Source organism: Apostichopus japonicus, chromosome 13 (genome assembly GCF_037975245.1).
Source record: "Apostichopus japonicus isolate 1M-3 chromosome 13, ASM3797524v1, whole genome shotgun sequence".
NCBI classification, from domain to species: Eukaryota; Metazoa; Echinodermata; class Holothuroidea; order Aspidochirotida; family Stichopodidae; genus Apostichopus; species Apostichopus japonicus.
Genome location: NC_092573.1, coordinates 12,929,783 through 12,943,773, shown reverse-complemented (window position 1 = coordinate 12,943,773; position 13,991 = coordinate 12,929,783). Strand labels below are relative to the sequence as shown.

At 40.3% G+C, this 13,991-nt stretch overlaps 1 protein-coding gene across 4 annotated transcripts in view; it reads right to left on the bottom strand.

The window, feature by feature from the left end:
• The window catches only part of LOC139978207 (phospholipid-transporting ATPase ID-like), a 55,209-nt gene that overhangs the window by 15,767 nt on the left and 25,451 nt on the right, over nt 1-13,991 (bottom strand). For all 4 annotated transcript variants that reach the window (XM_071988150.1, XM_071988148.1, XM_071988151.1 and 1 more), the window contains exons 9-18: nt 13,407-13,654; nt 10,698-10,888; nt 9,764-9,926; nt 8,256-8,345; nt 7,649-7,814; nt 6,078-6,157; nt 4,206-4,427; nt 3,422-3,519; nt 1,911-2,049; nt 414-710 (exon numbers count right to left, since the gene is read on the bottom strand). In XM_071988150.1, coding sequence (XP_071844251.1) covers nt 414-710; nt 1,911-2,049; nt 3,422-3,519; nt 4,206-4,427; nt 6,078-6,157; nt 7,649-7,814; nt 8,256-8,345; nt 9,764-9,926; nt 10,698-10,888; nt 13,407-13,654 — 1,694 coding nt within the window. The remainder of the gene's footprint in view (nt 1-413; nt 711-1,910; nt 2,050-3,421; nt 3,520-4,205; nt 4,428-6,077; nt 6,158-7,648; nt 7,815-8,255; nt 8,346-9,763; nt 9,927-10,697; nt 10,889-13,406; nt 13,655-13,991) is intronic.

Genomic DNA, 13,991 nt, shown 5'->3' with positions numbered 1-13,991 from the left:
GAGATATAAAACCAAAGCCAGGAGAACTATTCACACAAACCGTGTCTTATTCCATGAAAGATGGACGTCATGGCAAGGGGTCACATACTTATGAAAGCTTTACGAGGGGGTTTCCTTTAGGGGGAAGTGTGGTGGGTGGGGAGGGAAGGAAGGGAGGGAGGGGATGGCAAAGGAGGAGGAATGGTTGGAGAGGAATGGGGGAAGGTAGAAGAGGGTAGAGGAAAGGAAGGTCAGGTAAGCACAGGGTCAGGGAGGGCAAGATATCTGGAGGACACAGGGATGGTGGAGGGGTGGGAGGGAGGGAGATGGAATGGGGTGAGGCTAGGGGGTTTTGCAAAGTATGCCACCATCTGTGCTGCCATTGTAGGTGACTCAAGCTATCTCATTTGGACCAGTATGGCCATCAGACTTACCAAAGCAGCTCCAGAAAGGACCATTGCAAAGTTGGCCGTGTCTCCGAGATCGTCCATCTGTGTGCTCTTGATGGAGACGTTATCGTCCAACAGCTCCTCATCCTCTTTCTGAGCCATGCCGATGACGTCACGAATCTTGTTCAAGGCATTTCTGATCGCTGCCTTGGCGCCTTCTTCGTCTGTTTGGTCCACGATGAACATCTCCTTCATCTCCTCGTTCAAGAGGTTGCAGGAGTAGCCGATGTTAATGGCGGTCTCCTGCTTATCACCAGTCAAGACCCACAGCTTGATATTAGCCTGTATGTATAGGGCAGAGTTTGTGTCACATAAATGAAGGAAGACTTCTCTATCAATGAACATATATATATATATATATATATATATATATAGAGTGAATCATCTGTTTTCAGGGAATACAACTATTGTCAATGACATATACATTGTTACAGGTGCCATAAGAGAACCGAGGCAGAAGCACCACAAAGAAACAGATCAAAATGCACGTTTGAGAAAACACTCAACAAAAGGATTAAGAAAGACCTTTCAGTTGCAATTATGAAACATTCATTCATACTTAGTAAAGATTCGTAAATCCTATTGGTCCATTCAGGTCAGCTGACCGTGGTTAATCCTGTGAGTAACGCACGGTAAAATTACGGGGCATCACTTTAATAAATCTTTGGTTATATGTAACCAAAAATGTTTTGTTTTATGATTTTTCCCCCACACAAATGGTAGTGTATGAATGAACAGGGTTAATCAACGGTCTAGCGTGCGTTACTCACATGATTAATGCACTCCGGGTGTTAATGCTATCGCTGGATGCATTATCCCCCGATCGTGCATTAATCCTGTGAGTAACGCACGCTAGACCGTTGATTAACCCCTTATTCAGTCATTGGAATTAGACAAGCAGATGAAAATGCCATTGGATAGTAATTAAGCAGAGTTTTGGTGTTGACTTTTGCTATTTTTATTTCACTTAAATCCCTTCACAATGTATTTCATCTTTGTAGGCTAGGTAGATTTGAGTGCATATGTAACGTGGAGACAGGTAAGAGAGGAATTAAGTCAATTTCATCAACTAAAACTGGTCAAGTTACATTTCAAATATAGAAGAAAACTTATAAAATTCTTATGATTTTCCGTTTTGCGAGTGCTTCATACAAATTTGAAATTCAACAGATTAATTGATCGTTAAATGACCTCCCCTTAATTAAAAAGTATTTCTCAGATTGATCAATTGCAATCTCATTTTGAGTTGTAGTCAGCAAACAATGCTTGTAAATATTTCCAGAAATTTTTGACCAAAACTCTGCTTTCATCCTGATGAAGGCCACCTCCAAAATACGGTCAGGAGTTGCCTCCTACAGCCGGTATTCCAAAATGCACCCATAATCACTAATCACATAATCACTTTACCTTTGGGCAGAGAGGGGTGGGAGGGGGGGGAGGATAGGGTAAAGGTAGGGAAAGGAGATTTGTGTAAAAGTTTACCTTATGAAGATTTTCAATGGTCATTGGCACACCATCTTGTAATTTGTCTTCAATGGCCGTGGCTCCAATCAAGGTCATTTCTGTCTCAATTTCTTCGTAGACCTCGTCCATCTTTTCTTCCCTATTTTCCACCGATATCCTAAAAGACAATGTAAATATGATAAAAGAAGCTTTAGAGAAATCTTGACTTAGTGTATTATTTATTATTGATAAAAATAATGAAAACGATGAAACTGTCTTGACAGCAGTTTGAAACTGAAGATTTTACAAAGCACAACCAATTCACGTATGTCGGGAGTGCTGAATGGCTTGTGGCATACACTTCACATTTCTCAGATTTCCTAGTTTATGCTGTTGGTTGAGTGGTTTTGGGGGGAAATGGAGGTGTATTCAGTCTTCTATAAGTCTCTACGATGCATAGACTAAATGCACGAAAAGGTTTAATGCTGGGAAAGATGTTTTATTTGCCTTTTTTCAACTCCAACTTGCTGATACTGTTCCATCTACAGTATGTAGGTACAGTAAATGACTAAGAATCCAAGAAACCAATGGGGGCTATTCAAAAGCATATACATTCTTGAACAACACACTGACTTTGCATAAATAATAATATAATTATTCAATAAATCGATAAAGAACATTACAAAGAACAGAGCGCTGATTGCTACATCATTTGTGATATATAAGGGAGGAAGGTTGGGGTTACTTTGTTCCAATAAAAATTAATCCCAAGATTTCAAAGCCACTCTAAATTGTTTAACTTTCATTTAATCAGGGACCTTTGACCGAAATGAATGGAAAGAAAACAAAGTTTCTTTTCGACTGTCTAGGATCTAGTCACCTGTAGTCAAGTAGATAACTTTTACCATCAATGACTAACCACAGATTTTACATAAAATGGAATTGCAAGCATACTCCCCAAAATTAACAGCAGGTACAAGTGGATTTTGAGGACGCTCAATTTTAAATGATTTATTATTGGTGTCAACCATTGTGATATAAAGTTACCGTAAGCTTTTCAAAACTATGTTCTTTGGGGGTCTAATCATTTCAAGGTATCCCTAAACTTTAGGATGTGTTAAGATTTGACGACGACGTGTCTCAATAAGGTAAACTGCTTTAAAAGGAAAAGTAAAAAATTTTTTTTGAAGTGTAATGCATGGGAGACCATTCTTTAACTTTCTATCATATTTGCCAGCAACATTTTATTTGAGACCTATTATCTGTCCCGATGATGCAATGATGCCTCTAAAAGAGGCACTGACGTAAGAGGTTTTAGTCTGACCACATCTGAACAATTGTGGGGGTCTTTCTAGCATATTTCAGGGCATTACAGTCCAACTTTAACATCTAGAAAGATAAAAATCACTCAAGCTCCTTCACATATCTAACCGTCTACATCAATGACAGATGCAACAATCTAACCTTTACCCCAATTCTTCTATCCTGTCCATAACATGCAATACATATATCACTTTCAATGATTACAAATGATTGAAGCAAGTGCTTACGAGGCGGTATGAAATTTCTTCCTCCATTGATTGTAGAAATCTTGGTCGATTTCCTTCATCGCCAGGCACAACGTACGAAGTCCCTCGCCAGCAAAATCCTGCCAGCAGAAATGAGAGAAAGTACTTGAACCCGCTTAACCACAAGAGAAGTCTGTAATATGACACTCCAACTTTCATTTTTCAAACTTCTATGTCAGATCATCAAACACTGAACAGACCCAAAGGGGGCTTGAATTTCTCAAGCTCTTCTACTTGATGCGGTTGCATTCCGTCTCACAGTATAACAAACAGTCCCAGTTGAATAAATCAAAATCATGCAATATAATAATGCTATGCAAATCGTGAGAATTTCGGAAATGGGGCAATTTGAAAAAAGGAAAAGGAAAAAAAAGCAGGATATGTTAAGAAAGCAATTATTCATCTTCTTCTCAGCTTTGTAAACTAGGAAACTACTGTGCTGTGTTTTAGTAAAAAAAGGAGTAATAATTCTAGTGCCTAATCTTTTTTCGCTAGTTTATTCTGTGCATAGTAATTGTATTATTTGATTACTAACATAATGAGTCTTACCAATATTGATGAACTGATAAATTATACTTAATTATAAGGTTATTAAAGGGAGGCTGTAACATGCAAACACATGGTTGGCACAAAATAAAAATCACATTTTATTACTCATTTTTTGTTCCCTTGGGAAAGTTTAGCAAGCTTGTCCTCAGTTTTCAAGTAACTTTCCTTTATTATGATGTAACAGAAGAATGGATGGTAGGCTTAAAGACAAACTTACGTGAAGATGCTGCGTGGTTTGCTCCTTCAGAGTGTCGCAATCTTTACTCAGTCTCTCAAAGATGACGTTATCGGCTCCCTTGCAAAACAGTTTGATCTTTGACCCCTGCTGCACAACGACGGACATGCGTTTTCTCACGTTGTTAAAGTCAAGAATGTGAAGTAGATCGTATTGGTCTTCGATGCCGTCCACTTCCAACGAAATTGTTGTCGGCGTTCGACCCTACCGAAGACAGGGTTGTCAAAGGAAGACATTAAAGCACAACATCAATTTTGATATGTCGTAGAACGTCAAAACACACTGCTGTCAGTTCAGGTTGTAATTCTATAACACCTTTTAATTTTGGAGAAGTGTCCCCCTTTAAACAGCAGAGGTTAATCAATTAAAGTGACTGTTCTATACAATCTAATATGCAGATTAGGTTACTTCCTCAGATGCAACACAAAACTCAACGAGGGAAAACATTAGAACTTTATGACCTCAAAGGATATGTTTACAATGCGTTACAAATTTCTCAAGGGCAAATTGGTGTTGAATGTTGTTTATGTGAAGTTAAAAGAACAATGGTATGGTTGGGTTATTAGAATTTATCAACCAATGGATTATTTGCTAACAATAAGGCCAGCACTGTAAAGCTGATGTCAGCATCAATTTTAGCCTTAAAGGAGCATTCCAGGGCTTTAGCACTGGTTAAAGGTGAATTATTCTTGAAAACCCAACTAGCTATAGAAATATTACCAGCATTCAAGTCATATTTTTTAGACTCTAACATATCAAGACAATAATTCTGCCTAAAGTTATCCTTTTAGAAACCCGTTCCCCTCAATTGATTCCCCCAAAAAATACACTGGTATGACTGTCATGTGATTCGAGTCATCTTCAAAGATCTTTACAGTATGTGTGAGCGAAATTTTACCAAATAATTTACTTCATGTCTGTACCAGTCCTTCAGATATTACCAAAATGTCAAAATAATGTCAATAAAATTTGGCCTAAACTAGGTCAACATGTACTTTTTTTTTTTTTACATAATTCCTTTCATTTCTCTGCCTTTCCTCCACATACCACCCACCCCCCCCCCAAAAAAAAAACAGTAAAATAATTTTTAAGTTTTGCTTAAAGTTTGTTTACATGCCATTTAGTTGAATACATTCCAGCAAACTCAGACTGTGTCTGTGTTTTGCACTGATGTAATATTCTCCACAGTTAGAAATCATTATTGTTTATATTAAAACACAGCATATTGCAGTACATTATCAGTTTCCTTTCTCTCTCCACCTCTCTCTCTCACTCTATTGTTTGATCAAGGCTAACAGATCACACCTTACCTAGAACTAACAATAACATTCTGTCACACAGTTTAAATATTTGTCAAGGTTGTATAATTCATTGAATTTAATGGAAACAGAAACAGTTGTTGGTGAATCCCTTGCATGTCATCATCACTTATCATTGAACTATATACACACACACAATATATACACAATATACACACACACACACTCTTCCATGTAAAATGAATAAAATCAATGATAACATTTTGTACCTTAACAACCAAACAAGTGTTTGGACCAATGCGCAGGATTTTAACACACAAGCTACTGCAGTACATCTTTCTTAAGCATCAGACTTTGTCATACATATATTGCAATATACAATAATAGAAAAATAAAAATAAACAAAACTCATATCATGCTGCAATGTGCTTTTATCTCTGTGGTGTATCAGTTACAACATTACTGGATGAAACAATTAAAAGTCATTCCCTTCGATAAATGTCGACATAAATAAGTTCCATGCTTATATATGCAACATAGGTGGCTTGCTGACATTTTCCTCACTGTATGAAAATTGAAATTTGTTGATGCTTACCTTAAAGACAAATCCAAAGTTTCTAGCTGCGGAGACGAGTGCAGCCTCATCGGGGGATTGTGCTTGATACTCGATGCTCCCTGGACATGAGACAGAGAGGAAGATAATGTTGGTGGATGAAAATGATTTTATCTGAATGGTTTTAAAGTTCAGCAAGCTAAAAGTAAAACCTTGCACTGTTTTGAAACCCATCCTAGCCACAAATGTTCTTTTCAAATTTGAAATCAATTTATTATATTTATTACATCTTTGTTTCTTGTACTGGTTCGGCCCACACCCTCAAAATTCAAAAGTTGAATCAATATCAAGTTAATATTGTTCAATTAAATCAAAACATCTGATATATATTTCAAAATGGAGTAAAAGTGTAAATTGTGAGAGAGTTATTGTTCTAAGCACAAAGAAAAGCTCAGAACCCACTCTCATGTGAACTATAAAGGACAAAATTGGGGGAGTGACAAAAATGTTGACATGCTACTGCTCCATGTACCAAAGTGGAAGCTCAAGTCATTTGGTCAAAGATCGTTTTTTAATGCCGCTCCTACTCTTTGGAACTCACTTCCACTGCACATCAAGTCGACATCCAATGTTAAAATTTTCAAAAACAGACTCAAAACTTATCTATTTTTGACTGCCTTCCCTGAGCACTAGCGCCACTGAGCATTGGTTTTCCTCTGGATATTGGCGCTATATAAATTTGCATTTATTATTATTATTAGTATTATGAAGAAAATCCTACTAGTATAACAACATCAAACCAGAGTGGCATTGACTCTGCTTCTCATTTACTAGGGTCCTTTCCCAACATATCAGTGGACATCACACACATCTTTCCACACAAAAATGTGAGGCAGTGGCTGTTGCTACTACCGTATGAAAGTACTTTATCTGTATTACAAAATCAATGGAATAGCTCCCGACGACCCAATACATTATCTTGGAAAAATTTACCGAGACAGAACAATTACAAACCAAAGGATTTGCTTAAACAATCAAACCAGTTGCAAAAGTTAGACTCAAAACACTAAGAAAATGTTGATCCTCTTTTATGATTAAATTCCCTAATAATCTGTGTATGAAGATTGTCGGATGACAGACTGTTTCATGCAATCTTGCACAGGTTCATATTCAATATCTGCAGTGCCTGAAAACCTTTTCTTACTTGCGCCAAACGCAACAGTAAATACCACGCCCCCCAACCCAACCCATGGTGCGTAGCCAAGGGGGGGCAAAGGGGGCAGCTGCCCCCCTTGAGCATATTTTTTTTTGTATGTTTTTATGATATCGCTAGTAATTTCAAAAAGAAAATGTTAAGATGTTAAGGCCTGGGAAGTGCCATTTCCAGCGATCTGGGAGGCATTTTCAGCCAAATTTTCTTGTACACTTCGCGCCAACCCATGGTGGCGCTACGCTTTGATAGTTTGCAATGCCATATCTACGGCTCTAAAAGTTTGCCTACAGTTTCGCTCCTCCCTTGGCAAATTCCTCGCTACGCGCCTGCCCCCCCCCCCCCTCTCTCTCAAAAAAAGAGGAAAATTAGAAGGAAAGAAAGAAAGTGAAAATATTGTTACCATCATCATTGGTCTCACACATGACCGTGTGACACAGACAGAGGACACGGAAAAACAGCCACGTCTGCAGATCGCCTCCTTTCACCGCCTGCAGCAGTTCGGGGTCGTAGAATTTAAACTTCTCCTCGTACCATCTATTCTCTGAAAAGTCCACACAAGGGAATTCCTATCGATGAAAAAAAAATGGAAATGCATATTAGCTAATACTGTAGCAAAACTATAAGGCTTGCGCTTCATACCAAATTATGCCCTATTGGCATGTCACCATCAATGGTAGTGGTTTTGTAAGATATATACATCGTAAATAATCTTGACGCTCAGAATTGCATTTCAAACATTGCTATTCTTTTGAAGAAATACAGAGAGACAAATCTAATTATTGGACGTCTCACTTTCGGGCAAAAAACTTCCACGTAACTTGGGAGGGTGACAAAAGGATATAACATTGATTGAACTACAGTGGACGTTGATTTTCTGACAGGGAACAGAGCTTACACTCACAAGCCCCCCCCCCCCAATGTACTATTGTAATGCTGTGAACGGAGGAATGAACAGAGAAGACAATGACCTATTGTACGCAAACACAGATGCTGAATTATAAGCTTACATCATTCCTTTCAATTATATCTCCATGCTCATCCTTCAACTCTCCAAATTTCCTGCCGGCAATGGATGCTTTGCTGAAAGCCATTTTATTCTGCAGGTAAAAGCAAAAATGAAAAACACTGTGTACTAAGAAAATGCTTCCCTGCAAAAAAAAAAGTTGCAAAGTTACAAAAATCTTAGGAAGTGCAACTAAAGAATTGAAAATGCAAACAATCTTAAAATGAGGCTAGATAGTTACACTAATGCATATCAGGTACATACTGTAACTAGTAGGGAGAGACGGTGGTATGTGTGAGGGGGGTTGATGAAACCAACTCCTTTACCAACAAACCTCAAGGTGGTAGGGAGGGAGGGTAAGTGGGAGGGAGGAAGGGTCGGGGAGAGGAATGGCTGGAGGGAGGGAGGGAGGGAGGGAGGGAGGGAGGGAGGGAGGGAGGGAGGGAGGGAGGGAGGGAGGGAGGGAGGGAGGGAGGGAGGGAGGGAGGGAGGGAGGGAGGGAGGGAGGGAGGGAGGGAGGGAGGGAGGGAGGGAGGGAGGGAGGGAGGGAGGGAGGGAGGGAGGGAGGGAGGGAGGGAGGGAGGGAGGGAGGGAGGGAGGGAGGGAGGGAGGGAGGGAGGGAGGGAGGGAGGGAGGGAGGGAGGGAGGGAGGGAGGGAGGGAGGGAGGGAGGGAGGGAGGGAGGGAGGGAGGGAGGGAGGGAGGGAGGGAGGGAGGGAGGGAGGGAGGGAGGGAGAGGGGGAGGGAGGGAGGGAGGGAGGGAGGGAGGGAGGGAGGGAGGGAGGGAGGGAGGGAGGGAGGGAGGGAGGGAGAGGGGGAGGGAGGGAGGGAGGGAGGGAGGGAGGGAGGGAGGGAGGGAGGGAGGGAGGGAGGGAGGGAGGGAGGGAGGGAGGGAGGGAGGGAGGGAGGGAGGGAGGGAGGGAGGGAGGGAGGGAGGGAGGGAGGGAGGGAGGGAGGGAGGGAGGGAGGGAGGGAGGGAGGGAGGGAGGGAGGGAGGGAGGGAGGGAGGGAGGGAGGGAGGGAGGGAGGGAGGGAGGGAGGGAGGGAGGGAGGGAGGGAGGGAGGGAGGGAGGGAGGGAGGGAGGGAGGGAGGGAGGGAGGGAGGGAGGGAGGGAGGGAGGGAGGGAGGGAGGGAGGGAGGGAGGGTTAATGGTAGGTAGGGTTAGTGGGAGGGAGGGTGATTGGGAGGAAGGGTTAGTGGGAGGGAGGGTTAGTGTCAGTGACATGACATGACTTTTCAGATTGACTAGAGGCTAGAGATTGATGACATTGACTACCTGTGGGAGGGAGGGAGGGAGGTAGGGAGGGAGGGTTAGTGGGAGGGAGGTTTAGTGGGAGGAAGGGTTAGTGTCAAGTGACATGACTTTTCAGATTGACTAGAGGCTAGAGATAGGGGAAATTGACTACCTGTGGGAGGGAGGAAGGTAGGGAGGGTTAGTGGGAGGGAGGGTTAGTGTCAAGTAACATGACTTTTCAGATTGACTAGAGGCTAGAGATGGATGACATTGACTACCTGTGTAAGGGTCCCTGTTTTATCTGAAAAGACATATTGGATTTGGCCCAGTTCTTCGCTGAGTGAGGTGGATCTTGCTTTGGCTGCTGTGTTGTTCTCCTCGTAATACATCTTCGAATCCCAGTTGATCCAAAAGCTTTGAAATGATCTGATCACCTCCACTCTGAAATAGACCAAAAACTCAAGGGTTGAAAAAGAAAAACCGCTCCTGAGTAATACTCTTTCATCACATGCTATCCTTTTCTTCTTCTTTTTTTTAAAAAAGAAATTGTGCTTTGATCACATAACCATTAAACAAATTCTTAAATATGCTGATCTAATTTTTCTACTGCAGCAATTTTTTCTCTCTAGAAAAGCAATCTTATATAAAGGAATTAATCATCAAAACATACTGCGAGTTGCTCGTGGATAAATCTTTCTCCCTCCTTAATTGCTATCTTTAATAAGTAATCATTGACACAGATCTAGCCATTAAAACACTTCGAAAGTAAATTGCTGATCTAAACTTTTCCTCTGAAGTAATTTATTGCTCAGATAAGCAGAATTTTAACAATTAAACATCAGACTTCATTGAAACTACTCGTCCTTAAAATTTCCTTCCGTTTCAATAAAGCAATCATATCGTTTATCGATTAACCATCACATCCCACTTAAATCAATTGACGATCATAAAGCTTTCTTTTCAAGCAATCCTTTGAAACAAGCAGTTCAATCTTTAACTATTCACCATTGACTCACTTATAATCTCTTAAAATCAGTCTTAAAACAGCGGGATATTTTGGACATTGCAAAAACTAATCATTCATTATTTTGAAATGTTACTAAAGAATCATACTGTAATACTATAAATGATAACAAGAATGCAAACAGCTACTATTTAAAAGGGGGACAAGAGTATTTCAAGTGCACAAAACGGAGAAGAAATCTTTCTTACGTGACGTAGAGGGAGATAGGCACGACCGTGTTGAGTATAATGACGTAAGAGAAAAATATTAAGAGCGCGATGACGACAGGGCTGGGTATGGTCCAGGGCAGATACCCCTGGAAGTTGTTGCCATAGTTGATTTCCCAGATGAGGCAGGCGATGGTACAGATGAGACAGGCCACGATGAGGAAGCCAAAAATCTGAGAGGAGAGAGGACAACATTGCCAGATGAAAATAGTTTGTAACGAGAGTTATTCAAAAGAACACAAGAGCGTTTTCTTGAATGAGGAGTACAATGGAATGCTCCCCTCTGCGAGGTAACCAGCACAGCAAACGGTGTAACTGGGGAATATAGCACACTGACAAATTTATGCAATGTAAGCAAGCTAACTTGATCTTTAGCAACCACATTCTTTTCCAAATCTCCAATCTTTGGGAAAATAAACTCTAGCTATAAAGGAAAGAATATAAGCAGTGACAACGTTTTACTGCTTCAAAATGTTGAAAGCTGACCATGTGTTTGATTTACGTGACAGAGACTAGCTACGTTTAGCTTAATAATCACTGTTGCATGAATATTCATGACCTTTTAAACCCTTCAGAGCAGGAAACACCCAAAATATTCATTGGTGCTTGTTTCATGTGTTACCTTAGAGTAGCCACACTGTACCACATATATGTAAAGCACATGATGTTGTTTTACACAAATAGTCTGTAACTGACAACTACAAATTCTGCAGGCTATTTTCGAGAAAACCAACCCCATACAACACACCACTTTACTAAAAATCATGTCTTAAAGGGGAAAAAAAGTGAAAACTGTTAATATCTACTCTGTGCATGTTTCCTCCAGGAATAATACAGGAAGTCAGAACAGAAACTATAGGAAGTGTTTATACCCTAATTCAACTTTCTTTGATTACCCTCGCACTTGCTAACAAGGAAGACTTATTGCATGAATCAGCACCAAAAACCATGAATGGTTCCGCACATAACAATCAAAACGTTTTTTTTTTTAAACTTTCCTATTTGCCCTGATAGAATGAACTCAGGTTGAAGCTTGCAATGATGGTATTAAAACTTTACACACATGTAGCAGACTAAACACAACTGCATAATTCAATTAATTAATTCAATTAATTAATTCAAAGGTGAGGAATTAAACCACTTCAAGACAGAGTACAGGTATGACAATGAAATAATGAAAGGAAAGGATAAAATATGGCCAGCAAAACAACATCCGTCTCAGTTAAATCATTTGATGGAAAGTACCCCCTCTCCTCCCATCCACCACCTTGCAATAATGATTTGTTCCAGTGGCTGGATCATCAGATAATCACATCGTTTCGACCAGGTTGATGTTCAACTTTCAGTGTAACCATGGCCTCAAGAGATGTAATGTCTTCTTAATTAGTTTTGTGTCGAAATCTTTATTTGCACTGCCTTTTTCATTCGCCTTTTGGCTCGCAGAGTAATCAAAACCTTACTTAAGAGTAAATTTATCCTCATGTCTTAAATTGTTTAATTCGCCACCAAAGCAATGTGTTTTCTTTTTTAATTATTCAAAAAGAAATTGAAACTTGAAGCAAGCTTGAAATTTTTAGAAATCTGAACTTATTTGTACAGGTATCATCTTTCTTTCAAAGTGCATATAGGGTCTACCATGGTAACCATGGTAACCAAAACAAAATGGACACTTCAGGCAACACTGAGTGGTATTGTACTGGTATTCTGGTGTTTCTTAATGAGGTCATTAAGAGCAATAGAGGGGGATCGGAGAATATTCCAAGTTTTGGTAGCTCGAGTCCTGCTTGAACATTTTGTTGTTATTCACTTTGCTTATTCATATGCAGATGTTATTATCAAAGAGTTATGTTTGTTCTTCTAAAAGCTACTATGAGGCAACATATATATTTGACTACATACTTAGCATTAAACACACTACCATTTCTTTTCTGGCATTGAGGTGTAATTATAAAGGTTCTAGAGGAATCGTTGCAGCATGTAGAATGTCTTTTTATTCGAAAGAAAGGAAATTATGTCCTTTTCTTTTAAAGTTAAATTTGACATCAAATGAAATTTTCATGTATCTCAAAAGTTGTCACCAGTATGCAGAAAAATCACCTTGGCAACAGACCTTCATTGCATCAGTTTTGCAGTTTGCAGCACCCTCCTATTTGACAGTGGAGTAGTTTTCTGAAGACTGAGGATTTTTTCATTGACATTCACAGGATTTTGGAAGGTGGTAGTGGGGGAGGGGGAAGGGGGGGTGGGTGGAGGGTGCCAAATTTACCCCGACTGATTTAGGGAGGGGCATGAATCTTTAGGGCTGTAGGTGGATAAAAAAAGTCAAATTAGAGGGGGGGGCACAATTCAAAGTTTAGAGATCAAATGGTGCATTCTGATACATGTTTAGACTATCAATTAGGTCTTCAAGTAGGTCTAAACACAAGTTTGTGCTATTATTTTAATAACCACTTTCGGAGTTTGAAAAATATCCCGACTGAAGTTTAAACCCCAACTGAACATTTTCCCCCTTCTGACTGATGGAGGTACCCCGCCACTTCTTTTGCACACAGTACTGGATTTCTGTGAACTTGCACAGGTCTTAGAACTACCAACATGTTACCAAGAAACATGGCAAGATTAAAAACCTGGTCTATCTGTCATTTTTTAAATTGATGGAAACCAGAGACCCTCTCAGATTTAAACACTCACACATATGACGAGTTTGTTCATCATTCTGTCGATGCTGGTCCTCTTGAAGGTCGTCTTACCGCTGTTCTGCATCAGCTTTGTATCCTTGCCCGCAAAGATGACAATCCCATAACACCACTGCGAGTTACGGAGCCGGCAGCCTCTCAGGAGAATCTGTTCGTTGGAGAGCGAGTAGTCCTCACCCTCCCACGTCATCTTCCCTTCGAAACGATCCAGTTTGTTATTGGGTAGCTCGCAGTTGATCTCCACTGAAAGGATTAGACAGAAATTCACCATGCTCATTTACCTGTCTGTATTCTGTGCATGTTTTTGTCCCTTCTGTTACTGTTACTTGTCATTCAGCCTTTGAAGAAGATCCTGCTTAGGATCGAAACGTCAGGCCAACTTACTTTTACACATTCTCTTACACGGGCTCTTTAGTGGATAAGCAGTTTGCTAACAGTTTTATTTTATTTTTATTTTTATGTTTATTTAGAAATTAGATCTGACGTGGATGGGACGAGGCTAGCGACACGTGTGTCGAAGACTTCCTGAATGGTGGTAGATTCAGAAGAGAGAGGGCAGTGTCCCTAAACTCCTTCCTTT